Source organism: Heterodontus francisci, chromosome 5 (genome assembly GCF_036365525.1).
Source record: "Heterodontus francisci isolate sHetFra1 chromosome 5, sHetFra1.hap1, whole genome shotgun sequence".
Taxonomy (NCBI): Eukaryota; Metazoa; Chordata; class Chondrichthyes; order Heterodontiformes; family Heterodontidae; genus Heterodontus; species Heterodontus francisci.
In genome coordinates, this window is record NC_090375.1 from 199,444,455 (window position 1) to 199,468,767 (window position 24,313).

The 24,313-nt window shown below is 43.2% G+C and overlaps 1 protein-coding gene and 1 gene segment (V, D, J or C); both read left to right on the top strand.

The window, feature by feature from the left end:
* Positions 1–12,546: 12,546 nt before the first annotated feature.
* Positions 12,547–12,996, top strand: LOC137370328 (immunoglobulin lambda variable 3-21-like). The segment is given in 2 exon segments: positions 12,547–12,589; positions 12,680–12,996. Coding segments are annotated over 2 exon segments (360 nt in total).
* Positions 12,997–15,341: 2,345 nt separating this feature from the next.
* Positions 15,342–24,313, top strand: part of LOC137370239 (immunoglobulin lambda-1 light chain-like) — a 43,203-nt gene continuing 34,231 nt past the window's right edge. Inside the window, exons 1-2 of one of the 2 annotated variants that reach the window (XM_068032612.1) lie at positions 15,342–15,405; positions 15,806–16,094. In XM_068032612.1, the coding sequence (XP_067888713.1) occupies positions 15,363–15,405; positions 15,806–16,094 (332 nt within the window). In that variant the 5' untranslated portion in view covers positions 15,342–15,362. The remainder of the gene's footprint in view (positions 15,406–15,805; positions 16,095–24,313) is intronic. The other variant, XM_068032611.1, reaches the window with a different exon arrangement.

Here is a 24,313-nt window from a genome sequence, read left to right on the forward strand (position 1 = left end):
AGTGTGTTCATTTCAATTTAAGATTGTGCAACCAGAAATGGGATATAAAATTGAATTATATTTTAAGTTAAAGTTTTATTGTTATTTTAAAAGTTGGTTTTGCAGCTGTGAAAAGGCAATGAACAATTTTCTAAAAGATAAGCTTCAGCCTTGAAGGTCTGAAGATGTCTGTCAGAAATCCAATTTGAAGTTTAAAACATTGGTTTAATTGGTGTTCCAGTTTAAAATCTGTTCTTTTTTTTGCAGTTTAAATTAAAGACATGTTTTACTGACTGTTTTAAGTAACAAATGTGAGGAATTGGATATTAGTTTAAGGGAGAGAAGGATAAATAAAGGAAATATGGCAAAGATTCTGTCTGTTTAAAGTTTGTTTAAGAAGCTGGTGTCAAATTTTTTGTTATAAGAATGTTAAATAACTGTTTCTTTAATTTTTGGTTTTATTAGTCATTTAAAAAGGCGCCTGAAGAAAGAACAAGAAAAATGATATAATTTACCTATCTTTAAAAAAAGTACATGCTATTCTGTTCTGTGTGTGGTTAGTAAGTATTATAAGTTAATAAGTCTGAGTTAAGTTTATACTATTAAGATTAACTGACCTGCAAAGTTGAGAAAACTGGAAATTTCATTTGTGGCCACAATAAACTTTCAAATTTATTATGTAAATTTTTGGGGGAGTCTTTAATTCCGGACATAAGACCCGCTCGTATAACATCGGCTGTTTTGATTTTTAAATATTTATTGCCGTGAATTGTAATTTGGAATCATCTTGGTTGTATAAACAAAATCCTTGGATTAGAAACCTCTTACAAAAGATGCTAAAAGTTTGGAAGCAATTGGAGTTTAATCTAAAATGCTGTCTTCCTTTGAAGTTGATGCTGTTACTAATGATTTTGTTGCTTTCAAACCCTAAGAATGCCAAAAGAATTGAACAAAAAACAGTTTAAAATGGAGTTTAGTTCTTTTCAATCAAAAAAAAGGTTACTCAAAGTGACCATGTGAGAAGGTTTTGCTCCGCCCTCTTGGAGACAAGCAAAAATAAATTAACCCCGCTGCTGCTATTGTTTTTCCATTTAATTCGCCACACAATTTTTGCATTGCTGAGAGTAAAATTTATATATATTGGACATTATTTAATCTTAAATTTCTAAATTGACAGATATAATTGGACAAATTAACCCATTGTGCGCAGGGGCAGAGCCACAATGGATTCTTTCTGGGGTTTTTTAAAGCAGGTGATGGTAGGTTCCAAGCCCACATGAGAACTGAGGCCACAGCAAGAGATCCAGCAGCTTTGAGAATTTAAGAACTTAATTGCGGACATCAAATATCACAGCATCTTTATCAATGAGACAAAGTACTGGAGAAGGAGAAATAGTTGCAAGCACTTCTGTCTTTAATGAAAAAAATTGCAATATCATCAAGTCTGGGCATAAGAAGTTGGAATCGATAGACACAATTTAACTGATATGAGTGGTTATTTAAAGCACTCAAAGGGAAATTTATCTGACATTTAAGAGGACAATCAAAGTTTTAGAAAAAAAGCCAGTCTAAGTGGTTTACTGTGTTGGACCTTAGCAATAGGAACTGTCTTTTTTATATATATGATCTCCTAAAAAAAAAAAGAACTATTATGTACCTGATGGACAATTTAATCTACCAGGACGAATCCCATGAGTGTCAGGTTTTGACAGCAAAGGCCCTCAAGGGACGTGTTGTGTCAAAATCATTGGGGGGTGTACAAGGGAAGGAGCCAGCAATGTATGGTCGTGTGATGATGAAGAATGTAGAAACCGATCAATATGTGTGAAACCACACAACGATAGGGACTGTTGGCTCTATTGTGTTGGGAAAAATAAAAAAGGACAGTTCCTATTCCAGGTTGTGAGATTAAACGGGCAAGAAGCACCAACTCCCGTGGTTACCCCCACATCCAAATTACCAACGGGTAGGTTTACGACCCAGCAGCCATAAGTGACTGATCTCTCTTGCCCTGCCTTAACTGCAGGACCAGAAAATGGACTTGCAATAATAAAAACTAGTAACATTTTATATGATAATCTACAGCATGAGGTAATATTGAATATCTCAGATATCCAGCTACCTGACTGGTTCCCTGAGAAGCCCCGAGAGTTGAGTTTAGTTTAATTTAGTTTAGAGATACAGCACTGAAATAGGCCCTTCGGCCCACCGAGTCTGTGCCGACCATCAACCACCCATTTATACTAATGCTACACGAATCCCATATTCCTACCACATCCCCACCTGTCCCTATATTTCCCTACCACCTACCTATACTATGGCAATTTATAATGGCCAATTAACCTATCAAGGTTAAACTATTAAAGTTGAACAAGGTATTACTGCAACAATTACTGAGACAAGAGTTCGGTGATGAGGGAATAATGAAGGGAAAAAGACGTAAACGTTGTTTAGTGAATGATGCAGCTACGATCTTTAATACAGGAACTTCAATTGTCAATACTATAGACTTGGAAAATGTGGACCAGAAGTTTAGAACTCTCAGCCAGCTAGTAAAGGATATTTTTAAAAAGGAGCAAAAAGGCCAGAATTGATGTAGTTGGCAGGATCCTGACGAGAAGCTTATTTTGAGCTCGCAGGATCTGAACTAGACACCAAAATACAAAAGGGGAAGTTAACAATTCAGGAAGTCCTCTAGTATAGGTTAGTTAAGGATTCAGGGAATCCTCATGGGCCAGGGGTCCATTTTGGAATTGAGAGGGTACTTAGAGGATAAGTGGCCCTCATGGAGTTTGCAGTTAAGCAGTGCACGGGTCAGGGATCCATAGCAGTGCAGCATGGGGAGACTGCTCGTACTCACCGGGCTAAGAGAGCCCCTAAACTTTTCCTTGTCATATGTTTGTATTCCGGTGCCTGGGAGTTTGACATCATTGGAAAAGGGGTCAATCTTCCCATCCTGAGTTAAATTAGGCACAACAGAATTGACATAGGTGGCAGGATTAATGTCACGGAAGAAATGGATAAAAAGGGGAGTACTGTACTACCACCTCATTAAAGGAATATCAATATGGCATCTGGGCTTATTTGATTACCACCCTTTGCTTTAACCCCCAAATACCAGCCAGAATAGGCCAAGTCGAGCTGGTTGATATACATAAGAGGGAAGAAACTGTGCTTAATGTCACGGAAGAAATTAAACAGAGTTTGGGAAGGTATTTTGAAAAATACGAAACTAACATTAGACTTGTACCGAGGACTTGCAATGGATCAAGAACCAGTTAGCTAAAACCCGCCAGGCATTTGTCAAAGTCATTCAGAAAGCTGAGGGAACCGGGTGAAAGATTGAAATGATTAGAGTAACCAATTGGTGGGATGATATTTTTAATGGGATACCAACATACAGATACATCCCTGGATAAGAATTGTTTCACACATTGTCATTATTGGTATGATTGTGATCTTGATGTATCAAATGTATAATATGATTATGTTTAAATGTTGGAAAGTTGAAATAGAAGGGAATTTGGAAATAGGCTGCTATATGCGAAAACGCAAACAAATGATAGATATAAATAAATGTAACACGGCATGGACTTGAATATCAGCAGTCACGAGGTGGGATATGATCAGGGCTCCTTTATGATCCAATTCACCAATGCTGAACGGATCAAAGGGAGAACTGTAGTCAAGATGGCTAACAGCTAAGCATCTGCAGAGCATGAAGGGAAAAATAGCCATCCTTACACAAGGACATGGACTGTGAAACAGCTGCAGTTGCAGTTTAACGAACCCAGCCTGCTGAATAGGCACTGTGTGATAAGATGTGCTCTGAATGAGACTATGAGACTGCTGCGGTTGCAAAGGTTGCTAAACAAGGATAGATAAGAAGAACAAGGCCAGCAGATGTATTTTGCCTTGCAACTAGTAACGAAGCAAATGGATAACTCCAAGTCATGGGTGTACGTGACTAAGGACATTCTCGATGCTGGGAGCAACTGGATAAAATGGGGAGGCTAGGAGCCTCCATAGCGAAGACCTGCAGGAACAACCAGCGTGGAAGGGAACCCTGAGTCCGAGATTCAGTGAAGAGAACCATCGGGAGGAAGACTGATCACCTCGCCTTGCAACGGGTAGTATTTAAGCCCAAGCCGTGAGTCTTGTGATTTATTGTAACAAGTAACAAGTAGTTTAACAAGTAAAATAACAAGTAGCGTGATAAATGATTTAAGTATCAATAAAAGTTTTTATATGAAGTATCTCTTGTAGGTGTCTTTTGTCCGTCATGTTAGTTGACACCCTAGTTTGAGGGTCAACACCAGCTTCAGTTGCAAAACTCCTGTCTCAATTCAAACTGTCCTGTGTCTCATTCAAAAACCTGGACCAGCCGATTCGTCATGTGACCAGCTGGTTTAACCAGTCCTGTCCTTGTAGATTGCATCATCTTAGCAGTCCCTGGAATGCGCTTCCTTATACCTTCAATGTCTGGTAATCAAAATCCATCTGGGTTAATTGGCCAGGGAGTAGTACTTTGTCTCAAAAAGCACTGTCTCTTAATATGCAAATATCCTCCAGTCAAAGGTCTGGTGACCTCATTAACAAATCCTTTCTTCACTCCAGCAACAGTTTAAAATCAATGTTCATATGACGAAATTAATATGCCTCATTCTTGGCAGGTGGGGCGTCTGCATGACAGTGATGCTGTGAGGCATTTGTTCATATCTCCTTTATTTCTGTCCATAAGTAAAATGTAACCACTTGTGGTTTGGACCCGCGTGTGGAGCTCACCAGGTGGTGAAGACATGGAGGCAAAGAACATCGGGATGAAGAGAGAAGAATTCTGACCGAAGACATCATCATTGAAGTGCATATTCGACTTGTTAAAAATAAAAGACAGCGTAATGGAACTAGGACCCCTACATATACACATGGAGACAGACGAATCAGGACACGTTACTGCTGTGATAGCCTGGGCTGTTAGAACATCAAACAGCCTGTCTACAACCACTCAACACACAGGGACAATGGCCTCTTGAAATATGTGTGAATGGTTTCCTTCTTGCCTTATCAAGATGCAGATATCACATCCATGGGTGGTTTACACTTAAGAACTCCCCCTGCTGAGAGCATGATATGGCCACATGCAGGTGGTCTTGCATAGGCAGGCTAGGATTGATAAGGCACTCAATCCCAATTGGATGACCCAATTCAAAATATTACCTTACATGTCAAGGGACCAGGGTCAGAAAGGGGGAATAAGCCACAGATCACAAGGACATTGTTGCTGCAGCCGGGAAGTATGACTTGGTCAGTCACAGGAATTCATGCAGAAGACATCGTTCAGTGAACCTGACTGCCCAGGAACGAGGTTCTGTATGTGGGTCTGTTAAGCAACTGGTGTTGTAAGTATATACTATTGCTTGGTCAGTTAATAAAGATGTTCCACTTTCGTGTGATTGATACTCAGAATGGGGTCAGGACCTTAGAGGGAAGTGAGACCCCGCTTTTAAGAATCTTACAGCTTCTAAATACTCACCCACCACGAATGTGAAACCAACTAGCCTGAGTGATAGCTAGGTCTGACCTTGCACCCTTTCTTGAATAAAGGTGCCACATTTGCCTCTCTCCATTCCTCTGGTACCTCCACCTTATCTAGGAAAGATAGTAAGATTTTGGCAAGCCCTTTCACTATCTGTACTCCCACTTCCTTGACCAACTTGGGATGCAAGCTATCCGGACCAGGTGATTTATCTACCCTAAGCATAGCCAGCCATTTTAGTACCTCCCCCCTCTCAATTTTTACTCTATACTTTGCCTTTACTCTCTCCGCTTCTATTGATATTTAGTCAGATTCCTCTTCCTTAGTAAACACCAATACAAAGTACTCATTAAGTATTCTAGCCTTGCCCTTTGCCTCCAAGCACTATTACTGATATTAGCTTTTAACTCCAGATATATTGAATTAACTGAATTCAAATTCTCCAGCTTCTGTGGTGGGATTTGAAATCATCTTTCCAGATCATTAGTCCAGAACTCTGCATTGCTATAATCAAAGCAACATACTGTCTATGGTGGAAATATGAAATAAAAATAGAAAGTGCAGGAAACACTCAGCAGGTCTGGCAGCATCTGTAGGGGGAGAAGCAGAGTTAACGTTTCAGGTATGTGACCTTTTGTGAGACTGGAAAAAGTTAGAAATGTGATAAGCTTTGAGCAAGTGAAAGTGGGGAGGGGGAAGAAGATCAAAAGGGAAGGGCAGTGGGCAGGAGAGATTAACAACAGAGATGTCACAGAATAAAAGACAAAGGGACTGCTAATAGTTGTAGTAAAAGACAAAGCATTAGTCCAGAGAGAGTGTTAATGGCTGAATAATGAACAGCTCTGTCCAAAAGCAAAAACATGAAAAACAAGTTTAAGACAGGCACATGGTTAATAAATAAAATAAATAGATAATTAATTTTTAAAGATTAAAATGGCTGTCATGCTCTGAAATTGTTGAATTCAACATTGAGACAATCAGAAGATGAGGAGCTGTTCCTCAAGCTGACGTAGAGATTCATTGGAACACTGCAGCAGGCCAAGGACAGGAATATAGCCATGAGTACAAGGCAGTTAGTTAAAGTTACAAGCAACCAGAAGCTCTGGATCATTCTTGAGGACTGAGTGGAGGTGTTCTGCAAAGCGATCATCCAATCTGGACATTGCCGAAATGATGTAAGACATCAGAAGAGTCTCAGATGTAGGTGGGAAGAGACTGGACAAGGGGCGAAAAGTACTGTTAGCATAGGAAGAAAAAAGATTCATTGGGGCAGGAACAGGTTGAAATGATGTGTCGACTAGGACAGTCCTGTTTGTGGACATTGGGAAGTTGGTAGAAGTGAGCTATTCGAGGTTGCAGGACAATGAGGTGGGTAGATCTCCAGAGGAGATGAGGTCAGTGACAGTCCTGGAGACAGTGGCTTGATGTTTGGTGGTGGGGTCATGGACCAGGGGAGGTAGGAAGAAGTGCCTGAGACTTGGCACTAAGCCTCTGCAAGGTATAAGACGGTACACCAGACAACAACTGCACCACCTTTGTAAGCTGCTTTGATGACAATGTCAGGGTGAGACCCGAGAGAATGGAGTTCAGCAAGTTCAGACGGAGACAGGTTAGAGTGAGTGAGGGGAGCAGAGAAATTAAGACAGCCAATGACACACTAACAGTTCTCAATGAATAGATCAAGAGCAGGTGAGAGGCCAGAGGGAGGGGTCCAAGTAGAGGTAGTGTACAGCAGGTGGGTGAATGGGTCTGCTGGTAGGCAGACGACTCCTGATCAAAGAAGTGAGCCCAGAGGCAAAACCGATGGCAGAAGATCTCAACATTCATGCTGAGCATAAAATTCATTGAGATGAGCATGAGAGGAGGGTGGTGAATTAAAATGACAAGCAACCGGAAGCTCGGGGTTATGCTTGTGGACTGAGTGGAGGTGTTCCACAAAGCAATCACCCAATCTGTGTTTGGTTTCCCCAGTGTAGAGGATACCACATTGAGAGCAGCGAATACAGTATACTAAATTGAAAGAAGCTTGGAGTGGTGCAGTGGTTAGCACCGCAGCCTCACAGCTCCAGGAAACCGGGTTCAGTTCTGGGTGCTGCCTGTGCAGAGTTTGCAAGTTCTCCCTGTGACCACGTGGGTTTCCACCGGGTGCTCCAGTTTCCTCCCACAGCTAAAGACTTGCAGGTTGATCGGTAAATTGGCCATTGTAAATTGCCTCTAGTGTAGGTAGGTGGTAGGAGAATGGTGAGGACATAGTAGGGAATATCGGATTAATGTAGGATTAGTAAAAAATGGTAGTTGTTGGTTGGCACAGACTCGGTGGGCCGAAGGGCCTGTTTCAGTGCTGTGTCTCTAAATGAATAAATAAAAATAAAGTACATGTAAATTGCTGCTTCACCTGAAGGAATGCTTGGGGCCTTGGATGGTCAGGAGAGAGGAGGTGAAAGACAGGTATTACACCACTTGTGATTGCATGAGAAGGTGCCGTGGTAAGGAGATGAGGTATCAGGGTGGTGGAGGAATGGACCAGGGTGTTACGGAGGGAACAGTCCCTTCGTAATGCTAACCGGGGAGTGGAGAGGAAGACGTGTTTGGTGGTGGGAATGACAGAGGATGATCCTCTGGATGTGGAGGCTACTGGGGTGGAAAGTGAGGAAAAGAGGATCCCTGTCGGAGTTCTGGGAGGGAGGTGAAGGGTTAAGGCAAAAATGTGGGAGATGGGGCTGGCACGGTCAAGGGCCCTGTCAACTACAGTTCCTCAGTTGAGGAAAAAGGAAGGCGTATCAAAAGAGCTGTTGTGGAAGCTAAGTTGATAAAGTTTTCCAGTTCAGGGTGAAAAGAGGAAATGACAGCGGCACAGTCATCAATGTACCAGAAATACAGTTGGGAATGGGGCCTGAGTAGGACTGGAGCACGGATTGGTCGACAAACCACACAAAATGACAGCATAACTAGGACCCATGCGGGTAACCACAGCAACACCTTTAATTTGGAGGAAGTGAATGGAGTTGAAGGAGAAGTTGTTCAATGCGAAAACAAGTTCAGTTAGGCTGAGGAGGGTTTGGGGGAATGGGGACTGTTTGGGCCTCTGTTCAAGGAAGAAACTGAGATCTCTTAGAATGTCCTGGTGGAAGATGGAGATGCAGAGTGATTGGACGTCCATAGAGAACAGGAGTCGGTTAGGGCCAGGAAACTGGACATTGTCAAAATGACGAAAGGCGTCAGAAAAGTCATAGATGTAGGTGGGAAGAGACTAGACTAAGGGAGAAAAAATAGAGTCAAGATGTGAAGAAATAAGTTCAGTGGGGTAGGAACAAACTGAAATGATGGGTCTACCAGGACAGTCCTGTTCGTGGATTTTGGGAAGGAGGTAAAAGCGGGCTGTTCAAGTTTCTGGGACTATGAAGTTGGAAGCTGTAGAGGGAAGATCTCCAGAGGAAATGAAGTCAGTGACAGTCCTGGAGGCAATGGCTTAATGTTGGCTGGTGGGGTTGTGGTCCGGCGGAGGTCGGAAGAAGTGTCTGAGAGTTGGTGCTCGGTCTCTGCAAGGTGGAGATCATTATGCCAGACAATAACAGCACTACCCTGTCAACAGGTTTGATCACAATGTCAGGGTGCGATCTGAGAGAAAGGAGTGCAGCAAGTTCAGAGGGAGTCAGGTTAGAGTGAGTGAGGGGAGCAGAGAAATTATGAAGGCCGATGTCACTCCAACAGTTCTCAATGAAAAGTTCAAGAGTGGGGCAAGAAGCTAGAGGAAGGGGTCCAGGTGGAGGTAGAATAGTGGCAGCAGGTTAATAAGTCTGCTGACAGGGGGAGGTCTCCTGGCCAAAAAAGTGTGCCAGAGGCGAAGGTGACAGAAGAAGTGGTCAAGGTCATGCCGAGCACAAAATTCATTGAGGTGGGGGTGTCCTTTGCTCAGTACAGATCATTCAGCAACAGAGAGGGGAAGATCAGAAAGTATTGTGAATAAATAGCAAGGGGTGAGATTAGGAGAATGGATGAGGTCAAAGGGAAGTGAAGGGGAAGAAAGATCTGGAGGGACATTGGTCCCACGAGCTGTTGGTGCTTGCATTCCTTAACACTTGAAAGGAAGAGAAAAAGTTTTTTGTTAATGTGTCGGATACGACGAGCGATGAAATGAAACTGCAGAGGAGGACAGCTTTGAGATGGGGTGAGTCAGTCCTACCTCCCCTGGTGCATGGCACTGAGCGTGGATCTCAGGATGCAGGGAGAACAGGAGTCCGAGGGAGTTTGTATTTCTCGGACGCACCTATAATCCTGGGTAGATTAAAAACATGAAAGTTGGAACTTTAGTTGGAATCCACATGGAATAAGTCAGAACCGGAGACAGTCACTGAGGAATGAGATGTAGCTGTGAAAACAAATTTTGCTACAGAGCTTATCAAACACCAGGAGCGAAATGGAAAGCAATGAAGGTGAATAAGGTAAAAGACAAATTGAAATCCCATCGGAGGTAAGAGCAGAACTTCTTCAAGGTAGGCATTCTTAGAAGAGAAGTGGAAGTGAAATAAACACTAAAATTAAAGCAAAATACTGCGGATGCTGGAAATCTGAAACAAAACCTGAAAGTGCTGGAAATATGCAGCAGGTCTGGCAGCATCTGTGGAGAGAGCAACAGAGTTAAAGTTTCAGGTCTTTTTTCATCATAACTGACTTAGAAATGGCTTTGATCAAGTGAAAGGGGGGAGTGGGAAGAAGAACAAAAGGAGCGGTGTGTGATAGAGGAGAGGACAGGAAAGATTAATGACAGGGATGTCACAGAACAAAAGACAAAGGGAGTGCCAACAGTTGGAGTAAAAGACAAAACATTAGTCGAGAGAGAGTGTTAATGGCAGAATATTGATCAGCCCTGTCCAAAAGGAAAAGTATGAAAAACAAGTTTAAGACTAGCACGTGGACAAAAAAAATAAATTAAATTAAAAGAAAGAAATCTATAAATGATAGGGCTCGTGGTCTGAAAATTACTGAACTCAATATTGAGTCCAGAGGGCTGTAGAGTGCCTAATCAGAAGATGAGGTGATGTTGCTTGAGTTTGCGTTGAGCTTCAGTTGAACACTGCAGCAGGCCCAGGACAGAAATGTGGGCATGACCCGGGTATCCGGAAATCCAGAAATTTCTATCTTGCTGGGGATGTTCACCACAGCTCAGAGTAATCGATCTGCTCGCTTGCTGCAGCGTTTCATGCCCAGAGCAGCAGGATCACAAAATATATTTTAATTCACATAAATGCGGGTTCAGAGTGTCTATGTCTTTGTCGAGTGTAACTATATTCGGAGAGTGAAACGAATTCACTGTTAAGTTTGATCCAGTCCTGGAAAATAGGTTTGCCTCTTCCCCCTGTCTCTGCCCCTCCAATCTGACTGCACACCTCCCAGCCGGTTCAAACAGATGAACTCAGAGCCATTCATTTCCTATTTAAAAGTTAGCAATCCGAAATTGAATTTTCAATTAATAATTTGCGCGAGTGTTAAATCAATAGAAACAAATGAAAAACAACAGAACGAGGTGAGTTATCACACAGAGAGTGACAGGTCTCACATTTTATAATGTAGAGTGACTGTAAACTAGGCGGGTTTTATGTCGAGAGGAAATTCGCGCCGTTGGACTGATTACAGGAGGAGGGGGCGGGGTAGAAGGGACCCCGGTCTTTTACATTTACAACAGTGAGAACAACCGAGTACCAAGCGGATGGGTCACTGCACGATGTTTTGGGTGATAGTGACGCTATTTTTACCCAGTGTGTGCTAATATTTATTTATTTATATGTTATGTTTGTCCAGCATTCTTTATCATCATTTTCAAATCAGATAATTTTGCGCATTTTTTCTAGGTGGGTGTTTTGCCTTGTCTGTAACACAGACTGCAATATCAATAACAAGAAGCCCCAGTAAAAGTGTCAGATTTCAGTGTACGGTAAGCGGAGAGAGCACCGTGATCCATTGGTACCAGCAGAGACCCGGTCAGGCGCTCGCCAGAATCCTCTATTATGACCAAAGCCTAATTCGGGATCCGTCAATTCAGCTCCAGGTTCAAAGCAGACAAGAATAACAATGTGTGCACTTTAATAATCAATAACATCGTGGAGGAAGACTCTGCCACTTATTACTGTGCCTATTGGGACAGCACAGTGCTGAACAGAGACAGAAACCCTTATCAAAATCCCAGGCGTTTCAGCTCGCTCCCCCGTCAGCTACCACACAAACAACAACTTACATTTATATATGTCTTTAACGTAATTTAAAATTTCAAGATGGATGGATTTTTGTTTAGGAGTATGAAAGGATATCGAGCAAAGGCGGGAACATGGAGTTGAGGGACAAACCAGCCATGATCAGACTGAATAGTGAACAGGCTTGATGGGTTGAATGGCCTCCTCCTGTTTCTGTGATTCACAAGAAATGATCTTGGTCAATTTCGTCCCTTCACATTCCCGACTGGAATACAAGCTGGATTTAAAGAAGAAATAAGCCCCTGTGTGTCTGACACAAGCACAGGCCTTTAATCCTCCTGATAAAACGATGCCCAACAGAATATTACAAATGATCGATTTTTCAATTATCTACTTTACAGTTTTTTTTTTACTTTTTTCTTTTCTCATTCCATTACCACCTCCTTTTGCCTCACACCATCATCCCTTTTCTCATTTAATCTCTCCTGCCTCCCACTCTATCACAGACATTCCCTTTTGTTCTTTCACCCATTCACCCCGCCCCTTTCCCAGCGTCTGTTTTTGCCCAAAACATGTCACATTTCTAACTTTTGCCATTTCTGACGAAATGTCATCGACCTGAATCCTTAACTCTGTTTCTCTCTCCACAGATGCTGCCCCACCTGCTGAGTATTTCCAGCATTTTCCGTTTTTATTGCAAATCCGAGCATCTGGAAAGAGGTGAACGAGAAGACGGGGCGGGTTTAACAAAATCTCACTGATTGGGTTGTGGGAAGTGAATCATTTCCTTTTAGTTTGTAACCAGCTGGTTGAGTGAACAGTCCCTGATCCAGCAGAGTGAACATGTCACTGTATTACTGGTTCATTGTGGTGATCGTTTTTCCCTGTATGTGTTTCTGTTGCTATTATTCAAATGCTGTTATTCAGTCTGCTCTGTCACGCTGTTTATTTGTAACCGTGTCTATTCTTTTCTCAGGCGGATGTTTCGCTCAAACCTTGAAACAGATTATCCCATCCGTTAGCAAAGCTGCTGGTAAAACCGCTAGATTCCAATGCGAAATACAAGGTGGCTCGGTCAGCAGCAGTTATCCCCTTCACTGGTACCAACAGAAACCCGGCCAGGCACCCACCAGAATACTCTATTATGGGGGAAGTATATCGCGGGATCCGGGATTTGGTGAATTGTTTAAAGCCGGGAAGAGTAAAGACAACGAATTCTACCTCACAATCGACAAAATAAAGGCTGAGGACGCGGCCACTTATTACTGCGCGTACTGGGTGTACACAGTGTGAAACAGAAAGACAAACTCTGTACAAAAACCCTGAAGCACTCAAGCTTTAACTATCAGAAAAAACCACACACTCCTCGCCTAACCCGTCTAAGCAGCAGCGACACCGCAGTTGGATTTGTCTCTTCGCTTTTTCTGCCCAAACCCAAGAATTGCCAAGTGCTGCGATACCAGCCAAGACTCGGTCATTTTGATCTATTTGCTTCTTCTGAAGTGCCGGACATGGCGTTAAAAACCCAAAGCTGACTTAATAGGGAGCTCGCGGTCCTTGGTAAAGATGGACCTGCTCTGTCGGTGTTGCATTGAGGTTCTCCTGAGGGCGGGTTCGAGTAAAGAGTTGGTCTTTCAGAGACCGATTTCCAGTGTGTGAGATATTCGCTCACCGGCGACCGGATCAGTGTAAACCCGCGGGATGGAACAGGCCTGCGCGGAGAGGAGGGGTTGTTTACACTGGGAGACTCAGCCAGCTCTGGTCCCATTGGAGCAGTAAAGCCAGCATCGCGGACAAACCTCACATGAAGTAGGAGAGGGGATCCTGGGCTTTATAAACAGAGGCATAGAACAAAAAGCAGGGAAGTTGTATGAAACCTTTATAAATCACTGACTATGTCTCTTGCTGGAGTATTGTGTCCAACTCTGGGCACAGCACTTTCGGAAGGATACCAAGGCCTTTGAAAGGATACACTGGAGTAGTACCAAGGATGAGGAACTTCAGTTAGATGGAGAGATTAGAATAGCTGGAGCTGTTTTCTTTAGAGCAGACAAGGTTAAGAGGAGATTTAATAGAGTTGTTCAAAATTATGGAAGGTCTTAATAAAGTAAATGAGAAATTATTTCCACTGCTAGGAGAGTCACTAACCAGAGCACACAGATTGAATTGGATAAGAACCAGAGGGATGATGAGGAGATTTTGTTTTAATTAGAGTGAGATGATGAGATTGGACACATTGCCTTAGTGGTGATGATCCCAAAGTAACTTTCAAAAGGAAATGGGATAAATATTTGAAAAGGAAGCGTTTGCAGGGTTATGTGGAAAGAGTAAGGTCGTGGGATAAATTGGACAGCTTTTTCAAAAGAGCCAGCACAGGCATGATAGGCCGAATGGCCCCTTCAGTGTTGTCAGATTCTGTGATTCTGTCACCTATCCATGGCATCATCAGTCCCTACATTCCAACATGTCATGGTCAGCTCATTTACAGGAATGGATTCACATTAAAAGAAAAAGGCAGCAAACCCCATTAACTTGCTTTCTCACTACACAGATCATGAGGTGAAAGTAGCTGGAGACCCAGGCTAACACCACCTGATCTAGACCTATGGGTCCACATAGGTACGTCTGCGACCGTTCTCAAAGATGACAGCCAGAGACTCCCATTTGTTGTGTGGATTGTGGAGCACAAATGTCAGAGTTTGCATTTCTATAGCAGCTTTTACCGTCTCAGGACGTCCCAAAGTACTTTACAGCTAATGAAGTACTTTTTCAAATTTAGTTGCTGCTGTAATTAAGAAAAGTGGCTGTTAATTTGCTTGCAGCAAACTCCTACAAACATCAATAGATAAATAACCAGCTAATCTATTTTAGTGACGTTGGTTGAGGGATAAATATTGGCCAGGATACCGGAGAGAACTCCCCTGCTCTTCCTCAAATAGTGCCATGGGATCTTTCACATCCACTTGACAGGGCAGATGGGCTCTCAATTTAAGGTCTCATCTGAAAGACGGCACCTCCGACAGTGCAGCACTCCCTCAGTACTGCACAGTGAGCGTCAGCTTGGATTAAATGTTCAAGTCTCTGATGTGCGTCTTGAACCCACGAAATTTCTAAACTGTCAAACTTTTAGAAACTGAAAATAATCGCCGAGCTTCTCTGTAATGTTAGAGAGCGGGGTTGAAGAAAATATGAAGGACGGAAAGTGAGAAAAAAGATAAAAACAGAGAAAATGCGAAAGGGGGGAAAAGACAAATAAATACAGTCAGTAAGACAGGACAATAAGAACTCCAGTCATATGAGAGAGCGAAACGATTAAAAGCGAACTGTTGAAGCCAATAATGATTACAAACCTGCATTAATGGGAGTAAAAAGACAAGAGCGAGGCAGTAATTTAATTACTTCAATTTTGTATAAAAGGTGCACCGTCTGTAGTTTACAATAGGTTTGACCCACTGCGGCTCTCACCTCATGTATATCAATGGATAAACGCTTAACCATTGAGTAAACAGCGGCGAAGCAATGATCCAGATCATGAACAGATCACGGTACCACCAGGAAGTGGAACCGCTTCACTCCGACTGCATCCGAGTTGCGAGTCATTTCCTGTTTAAGAATCTGGTTTAACAGAGCAAGTGCAACCTAATCTTCATTGCTGTACCATGTTGTTCCACTGGTTGGTTATTGTGCTGATACTTTCCTCCAGTAAGTGTGCCAGGAATCATAGAATAGTTGCAGCACAGAAGGAGGCCATTCGGCCTGTCGTGTAGGTGCTGGCTTTCTGCAAAGAGCAATTCAGCTAGTCCTTCTCCCTCACCCTTTCCCCGTCGCCCTGCATTTTTTCCTTTTCAGGTGTTTATCCAATTTCCTTTTGAAAGTCACGATTGAATCTGCCTCCAGCACACTCTCAGGCAGTGCATTCCAGATCCGAACCACACACTGCGTGAATAAGCTGTCCCTCATGTCATGTTCGGTTCTTTTGCCACTCGCCTTAGTGTTCTCCGATTCTCGACCCTTACGCCAATGGGAACAGTTTCGCTCTATCGACTCTGTGATTTCTGCCTATCCTTCAAAACTATATGGCTTTTCTGTGTTTAATTTGCAGATGAATATTTAGCCAAGGCTTTGAAGCAGTTTCCGATATCGATCACCAAGCCTAAGACTACAACGGTCAAAATACAATGTGTGACACAAGCCACGGAAACTATTCACTGGTACCAGCAGCAACCAAACCAGGAGCCTAGAAGAATAATCCGTTACAGCAACAGAGGAGCGGAGTTGGATCCTGGAATCTCAGCCAAATTCTCAGCTGAGAAGAGTGACTCTTCGTTCTTTCTTGTCATTGATAACATTGAACTGTCTGATTCTGCCATGTATTACTGTGCCTACTGGATCTCCACAGTGAGAAACAACAGCAGAAGCCCATTACAAAAACCCCCAGGGCTCCCCGCTGCTCAGCGCAGTCACACAAGTTCCCAGAGCAAAGGAGATTCAAAGTCTGATTGCGTGAAATTCCAAATTGCAAAAGCAATACAGGAAGTATCTTTTATTTCAACAGTTAAAGCACAAACAACTGTAATTGTGTTTTTAAAATCCGGGGATGCGTATGGATAAAGGGAAAGGGGAATATCTTTCAGAAACAGTTTATCAGTCATTTCATTCACTGAAGCGCGACTTTTGTTACACGGTTGGTGAATCTGTGAATCTTTGCGACATATTTTCCATTTAGTTTCGGTTATGGATTTAAATTGGAGACCAAGTTTTTTTTTAAAAAAAAGGTTCCTTCTCACCATGTGACGATGAGGCTGCCAATGCTTTTTGATCTGTTTCTGAGAATTCTTACTTTCAAAAGAAGAAAACATCTTTAATATCAAAGGATACCAAATATAATCGATGCATCACTAATCAATCAACAATCAATCATTAATCAATTAATCACTAATCACAGCTTCCGTGCTCGCTTTAACATTGGTGACAACTGGACTCCAGGCGCGGGACACAACACAACTCCCACACACCAGGACAATGTCCCTCTGCAATTCCTTATTCTCAATTTCCCAATGATCCCTCGCCGTCTCCCTGATAAGCGATGCTCACAATTCACAAACAATCCTTCATTTCTTCTATTTTCGAACAGATATAAAAAAATCACTCGTAGATTTCCGTTCATTTTTCTGATTGTTAATGGCGCATGGGTAAGGCTTCCACTGCTATGTTCAGACTGGCCAAGAGAGTGTGGGAAAATGGCGCACTGACACGGAACACAAAAGTCCGAGTGTATCAGGCCTGTGTCCTCAGCACCTTGCTCTACGGCAGCGAGGCCTGGACAACGTATGCCAGCCAAGAGCGACGTCTCAATTCATTCCATCTTCGCTGCCTTCGGAGAATACTTGGCATCAGGTGGCAGGACTATATCTCCAACACAGAAGTCCTTGAAGCGGCCAACATCCCCAGCTTATACACACTACTGAGTCAGCGGCGCTTGAGATGGCTTGGCCATGTGAGCCGCATGGAAGATGGCAGGATCCCCAAAGACACATTGTCCAGCGAGCTCGCCACTGGTATCAGACCCACCGGCCGTCCATGTCTCCGTTATAAAGACGTCTGCAAACGCGACATGAAATCGTGTGACATTGATCACAAGTCGTGGGAGTCAGTTGCCAGCATTCGCCAGAGCTGGCGGGCAGCCATAAAGACAGGGCTAAATTGTGGCGAGTCGAAGAGACTTAGTAGTTGGCAGGAAAAAAGACAGAGGCGCAAGGGGAGAGCCAACTGTGCAACAGCCCCAACAAACAAATTTCTCTGCAGCACCTGTGGAAGAGCCTGTTACTCCAGAATTGGCCTTTATAGCCACTCCAGGCGCTGCTTCACAAACCACTGACCACCTCCAGGCGCGTATCCATTGTCTCTCGAGATAAGGAGGCCCAAAAGAAGAATGACAGCTAGTTTATTTTCTGCTCCTCTTCAAAAAGTATTTCATTGGCTGTAAAGCGATTCGAATCGTTCGGTGGTCGTGAAAGGCGCTATAAAAATGCAAATCTCTTCCTTTATAATAGTTTACAGTAGAATAAACGGACACAGTGAAAAGAATGATATCATTCCTTATTTTCAACTTTCTTTGGAAAGTCCTGCATTAAAACGAAAACGCGGCCTATAATTGATCAATGGAATCGTTGTATTGAATTCTCACGTGTACATTTCATGAAGCAGCGCATTACACACATTGTAAAAGGTCCAGGTTCATGTTTATATTTCGTAAAAGTTGCAATGGTTAGGCGAATTGTTATAACCAGTTTTGAGCAAGTTCGCCACATACACAGTGAAGAATTCCTTCACAGTTGCAAAGACCATACATGACTTGTATATCGATATCAATGCCGTGTCCATGTGCTCACTTGACATTGTTAGCCTATTCAACAATGTACCACTTAAGCAAGCCGAAGATATTTGCGCTGCAGCACTATATCATGGTGATCTAGCCCCACGGCAATTGCATGAATCAGTATTCATTAAACTTATGAACTCGGCAACTCGCCCAGTCCAGTTCAGTTTTAACGACACCATGTATGCCCAAATAGATGGTGTTGCCATGGGATCCCCTCCAGGCCCAGCTCTTGCTTTTTTGGGTTTCATGAGAAAGGTGTCTTTGAGGGAATGACACTTAACCTCCTACCTCTTACATATTTCTGACATGTACATGATACGTCTGCTGTATTTGAATCCGCAACTGCATGCAATAATTTCGTTTATAGGCTCCATCCGGCGGTCAAATTCACTTTTGAAATGGAGCAGTCAAATGTGCTCCCTTTCCTTGAAGTACTAGTTGAGAAATCTGTTGAGGGGCGCTCTACCACGCAAAATAACGTCTTGGCTTCCATGGTTACGGGAGGTGGTCTCACCCCCAACTTTCAAGCGCGAAATTCCGGTCATTGTGTGGGTTCCTGTGCGGGAGGGGGAAGGCCAAGATTCCCTTCAAGATTGGATCCCAGACTGTCTGACATGTTTCCAGTTCCAGGGGTAGGCTGAGCATCACCCATTTGGATCTACGTTTGTTTTACCCAGGCTGTTCAGGCCTGTGGGTGGGGGTGGGGTGAATGGCTGGTGTGATATTGAGCTTGTTACATCTGTCACTGTACCACCCCTATCTGGGAAATGGAATCAGCCTGCAAGTGGATACAGGTGCGTGGGACAAACCAGCGCACCCACTTGTGAGGGGCATCGGGGCAATTGCGGGATTTGGACCAGGGATGTAAGAGCCCACTAGTTGTTCTGATGGGAACAAAGAGCGAAGCAGCTGTATTACTCTGCCTGCTATCATTTGGAAATTGTACATATAGTCTTTCAAACATGTTCTTTATTGCCTGATTGATAGTGAATCGGAGCGTAGACTAAAATCTGAAGATGAACACAGATGTAGATGAGCACCTGCTGTTTGAAATGGGTGGTTTCCGAGCTGCGAGATTGGCGTCAATGGTTATACTAGGAAAGGCGAGGGCTCATCAGTGAACAATGCAGGATATAAAGCTGGGTAGATCTTCAGAAGTTTTGTTTAATTTAACTTTGGACAGCAGAGTGAAACTTCGCAGAATATTTCCTCAGCAGGTGACAGACTTGATCGAGCAGAGTACAGAGCAGGTTTTATATAGTTTTAGAAGGATTGGGCTTCGTGGGCCAGGCGGCTTTATACTTCTTTTAGCAGATGTGAGGCTGATTCTTTTATGACTTTGAAGCGTTTGAATGATCTGTTCCGCTTTAACTGTGGATCTGGATAGTCTGGCTAGCTAGGGCAGATTAAAGGATAGAAAGAAGAAATAACTTACATTTGTGTAGCATCTTTCAGGAACTCGAGACTTCCCAAAGTTTTCACGGTTATTCAAGTGTTGCAATCCTTGGATATGCAGCAGCCAATTTACACACAGCAATATCCCTTATACAGCAATAAGCTAAGTACCAAAAATGATCTTTTTTAGTGCCGTTGGCTGGGGCTAAATATTGGTCCGGACTCCGGGAAAACTTCGTTGCTTTCCTTGTACAGGGCCGTGTATTGATTTACATTCACCTCAGATGGTAGATAGGGTCCCAGGTTAAAATAAAGAGATGAAGAGAGGAAAGGAAAGAAGTAGCGAGATATAGAGAGTGAAAGACAGAAAGTGAGAGAGAAATCGAGTGAAAGAGAGAAATATAAAAACAGAAAAAGAGAGAATGAAAGAGAGAAATAGAGAGGAGAGAGAGCAAAACAGAGAGAGAATGAGAGGCAAAGAGAAATAGAGAGAGTAAGAAAGAAAGCGGGATAGAAAAGAGAGATAGAGGTTAAGAGAGAGGAAGAGGGAGAAAGAGGGCAGGATAGAGAAGGAGAGAAAGGGTGAAGTGAGAGAAAATGAGAGGGTGAGAGAGAAAGAGTGGGAGAGGGCAGGAGGGAAAGAAAGAGGATAGAGGAAAGAGAAAGAAAGATAAAGGGTAGAATGAGAGAAGGGGAGACAGAAAGTAAGAATGGAAGGAAGAAACAGAGATAGAAAGAGACAAAGAAAGATAAATAAAGAACTACACATTTGGTAGGAACAATGGGTCATGTGTTTATTGCATGAATGGTTTTGAAAAGCCAAGGATGACGTTGAAGGAGACCAAGGAGTCTCAGGAAACTCGATGTTCAACAGGTCCAAACAACACAGAGCAGCAATCAACAAAGACAATAGAAAGTTCATCTCCAATATTCAAATCAGTGACTGCAAGTTAGAGGAGGTAATGGGTAAACTATAAAGGGCTTTGGGCAGACCACATTGATGAAATTTCCCACCTCTGTCTCCCAGACACACAGGAGACAATGTGCTGGAGACAGTGCAGAAAGGTGTCAAAAGGTTGGTCCTATTGTCAGGGGTTTGAGTTATGGACAAAGATTGAAGAGATTTGGACTCTTGGTTCTGGTGAGAAAGTGTCTGAGAGATTTTCTTAAAGGTGTGTAAGATTGTTACCGGAATGGAAGAGGGAGATCTGTAATGTTACTTTCATTTAAACTGTAGGAATAGGACAAGGAAACACAGGGCAACCCAGTAGAAGGAAACTCTAGGGCGAGATCAGAAAGCTGGTCACCCAGCGAGTGATCAACGCTTGGAATGGACTCCAGGGCAGCGTGGTTGAGATGAAAGCCTGTTTTAATGAAACAGTGAATAACAAGATGAAACGTCACAGCCACCAAATGGAAACGCCACACTTGAGGCCACATGGAAATTCAGCAATGGGTGAAACTGATTGACAATTTCCGGTATCTCAGCGTCCCATTAACAGGTATTTGTAAACCTGGATCAGTTCTGTGTTGGGTACACAAACATGAAGGGTCAAGTCATTGTGATTTTACTCATCACCTTCCTCGGTCAGTATTTTAGGTTCTAACTGATTATTTTTATTAATCTCTCGCCTCCGCTTTGTGAAATATTCTAATTGATTTCTATTCTTCTCTCTTGCAGGGAAATCTGTTGCACAAACCTTGACACAGTCCCCATTTTCGATGACCAGAGCTCCGACGAAAACTGTACGGTTTTACTGTAAGGTTGAAGGGACAGATTTCGAAAATGCCGTTATCCACTGGTACCGGCAGATCCCGGGTCAGGGGCTGCAACGCATGTTATATTTTAAGAATCCATCCGACACTATGCAGGATATGACCGACAAAGAAATTTTTGCTGAAAAAGAATCCAAAACTAAATCCTGCACCCTGCTCATGAGGAATATCCAGGAGGATGACGCTGGGACCTATTACTGTGCCTGCTGGCACCACAGTGACTAAAATCGAAGGGAAATTCATACAAAAACCGAACCTGCACGAACACCATCATGCTCAGTCTGTGCAAGCTGTTCACATACAAACCACAGGTGTAGCGTTTGGAGATTTCCACGAGCTTTTAATTCATAGTGTGCTGGGTAAATAGCTCGGTATTTTCACAATGTTATTTGCATAATATTTTTGAACTGGGATGAATAAAATTGATTTGCTAACTCAATGAGACAGTATGACAGATCTGTCTTTATTCTATAAATGGATATAACAATTCACTTACTGTTTAAACTAACAGTCCCTTTATCACATTCTAGAAAGCCGCTGTAAGTTTCAAAGCGGGTTTGGCAGCATCTGTGTCGAGAGAAACCGAGTTAACGTTTCCGGTCTGTGATCTTTCATAAAAACATTGTTCTGATGAAACGTCACAGAGATGAAACGTTAACTCTGTTTCTCTCTACACAGATGCTGTCAGACCTGCTGAGTATTTCGGGCACTTTCTGTTCGCATTTCCGGGTTCCAGCATCCGCAGTATTTTGCTCTTATCTAAGTTTCAACGTCTCCAGTGGCCGCACGGTCCTTTAAGAAAAAATTACCTCAACCATCAAACCAACGCTAATGATATTTTCAATCACGGTCCTGTCATTAGAAATTAGGAATTGGAGTAGGTCAGTCAGCTCTTCGAGCCTGTTCCACTGTTCAATGAAATCTTGACTGATCTGTGATCTAACTCCATGTACCCAACTCGGCCCCATATCCTGTAACCAGGAAGGTTAGCATGATGTTACTGGACTCGTAATCCAGAGGCCTGGCCATTAAGGCAGCTGAGGGAATTTAAAGTCATTTACATGAAATATAGAATCAACAGCTAGTCTCAGTAATGGCGACCATGAAAGTACTGGTTTGTCTTAAAACACCATCTGGTTCACTAATGTCTTTAGGGAAGGAAATCTGCTGTTCTTACCCTGCTCTGGCTTATATGTGACTCCAGACTCACAACAATGTGGTTGTCTGTTAACAGCCCTCTGAAATGGCTGAGCAGTTGTATCAAACCACTATGAAAAATCAAATAAAAATAAAACAGGACGAACCACCTGCCATCGACCTGGGCATCATATATGACAAAGGCGAAACCTGTAAAGTCTTATTCACTAAGATCTAGGGACTTTTGCCAAAATTGGGAGAGCTGTACTACAGCCCAACAGACTGACATAGTCATACTCACAGAATCATACCTTTCAGCCAATGTCCCAGACTCCACCATCACTATCCCTGGGTATGCCCTGACCCATCAGCAGGACAGACTCATCAGAGGTAATGGCATAGTGGTATGTAGTCCAGAGGGGGCGGCCCTCGGAGTCCTCAACATTTGACTCTGCACCTTGTGAATCTGCTCAATCACCGGTAAGGAAACCTCCTGCTCATTACCACCTACAGCCCTGCCTCAGCTGATGAATCAGTGTTCCTCCATGTTGAACGCCACTTGGAAAATACACTGAAGGTAGCAAGGGCACAAAATGTACTCTGGGTGGGCGACGTCAATGTCCATCACTGGGTAGCACCACTACTGACCTAGGTGGCTGAGTCCTGAAGGGCATATATGCCAGACAGGGCCTGCGGCAGGAGTGTACCAATATGAGGAAAAATCTTATTGACCAGGTACTCACCAATCTAACTGTCGCTGATGTATCTGTCCATGACAGTATTGATAGGAGTGACAATTGCACAGTCCGGTGGAGGCAAATTTCTGTCTTCACACAGAGGACATCTCCGTTATGTTGTGGAGTACTACTACCACGCTGAATTGGATAGATTCAGATCGGATGTAGCAGCTCAAACATTGATTATGGCCCAGAATATTCCTCACATTATCACTACATTCAAGTCAAGGGGCCAGCCTTGGTTCAATGAGGAGTGTAGGAGAGCATGCCAGGAACAACACCAAGTATATCTAAAATGATGTACCATGCTGGTGAAACTTCAAAACAGGACTACAAACATGCTGAATAGTGGAAGAAGATGCTATAATTAGAGTTAAGTGACCCCACAACCAAAATATTAGAGCAATGCTCTGCAGTCCTGCCATATCCAATGGTGAACAGTGATGGACGGTTTAAGAACTAGCGAGAGATCCACATAGCAACCCCACGAAATTCCCAGAATGAATTGTGGCAGAGGGCGGCCAGCACATCAGCACAAAAGACAATACTGAAGCATTTGTTTCCCTCTTCAGCCAGAAGTGCCCAGTGGATAATCCATCTCAGCCTTCTCCTGCAGTCTCCAGCATCACAGATGCCAATCTTCAGCCAAATCAATTCATTGGATGCGATATCAAGAAATTGCTGAGTACACGGGACACAGCATAGACCACGGTTCTGGCATCATCTTGGCTGCAGTTGTGAAGACTTGTGCTCCAGAACTAGCCACACTCCTAGCCAAGCTGCTCCAGTGCAGCTACAGCACTCTAATCAACCCAACAATGTGGAAAATTGCCTAGGTAAGTCCAGTGCACAAAAAACAGGACAAATACAATGCAGCCAATTACTGCTCCATCAGTCTACTCCGATCATCAGCAAAGGGATGGAAGGTGTTGTCAACAGTGCTATTATGCAGCACTTACTCAGCAATAACCTGCTTGGAACTGTTGAATGGCCTTGACCCAAAACGTTATCTCTGTTTCTATCTCCACAGATGTTGTCTGAGCTGCTGTGTATTTCGAGCATTTTCTGTTTTAGTTGCATTGTAATAGCTCCCCTGCTCTTCTTCAAAATAGTGCCATGGGATGTTTTATGTACACCTGAGAGGGTACACGGGCCTTGGTACTGCAGTACTGCACTATAGTGT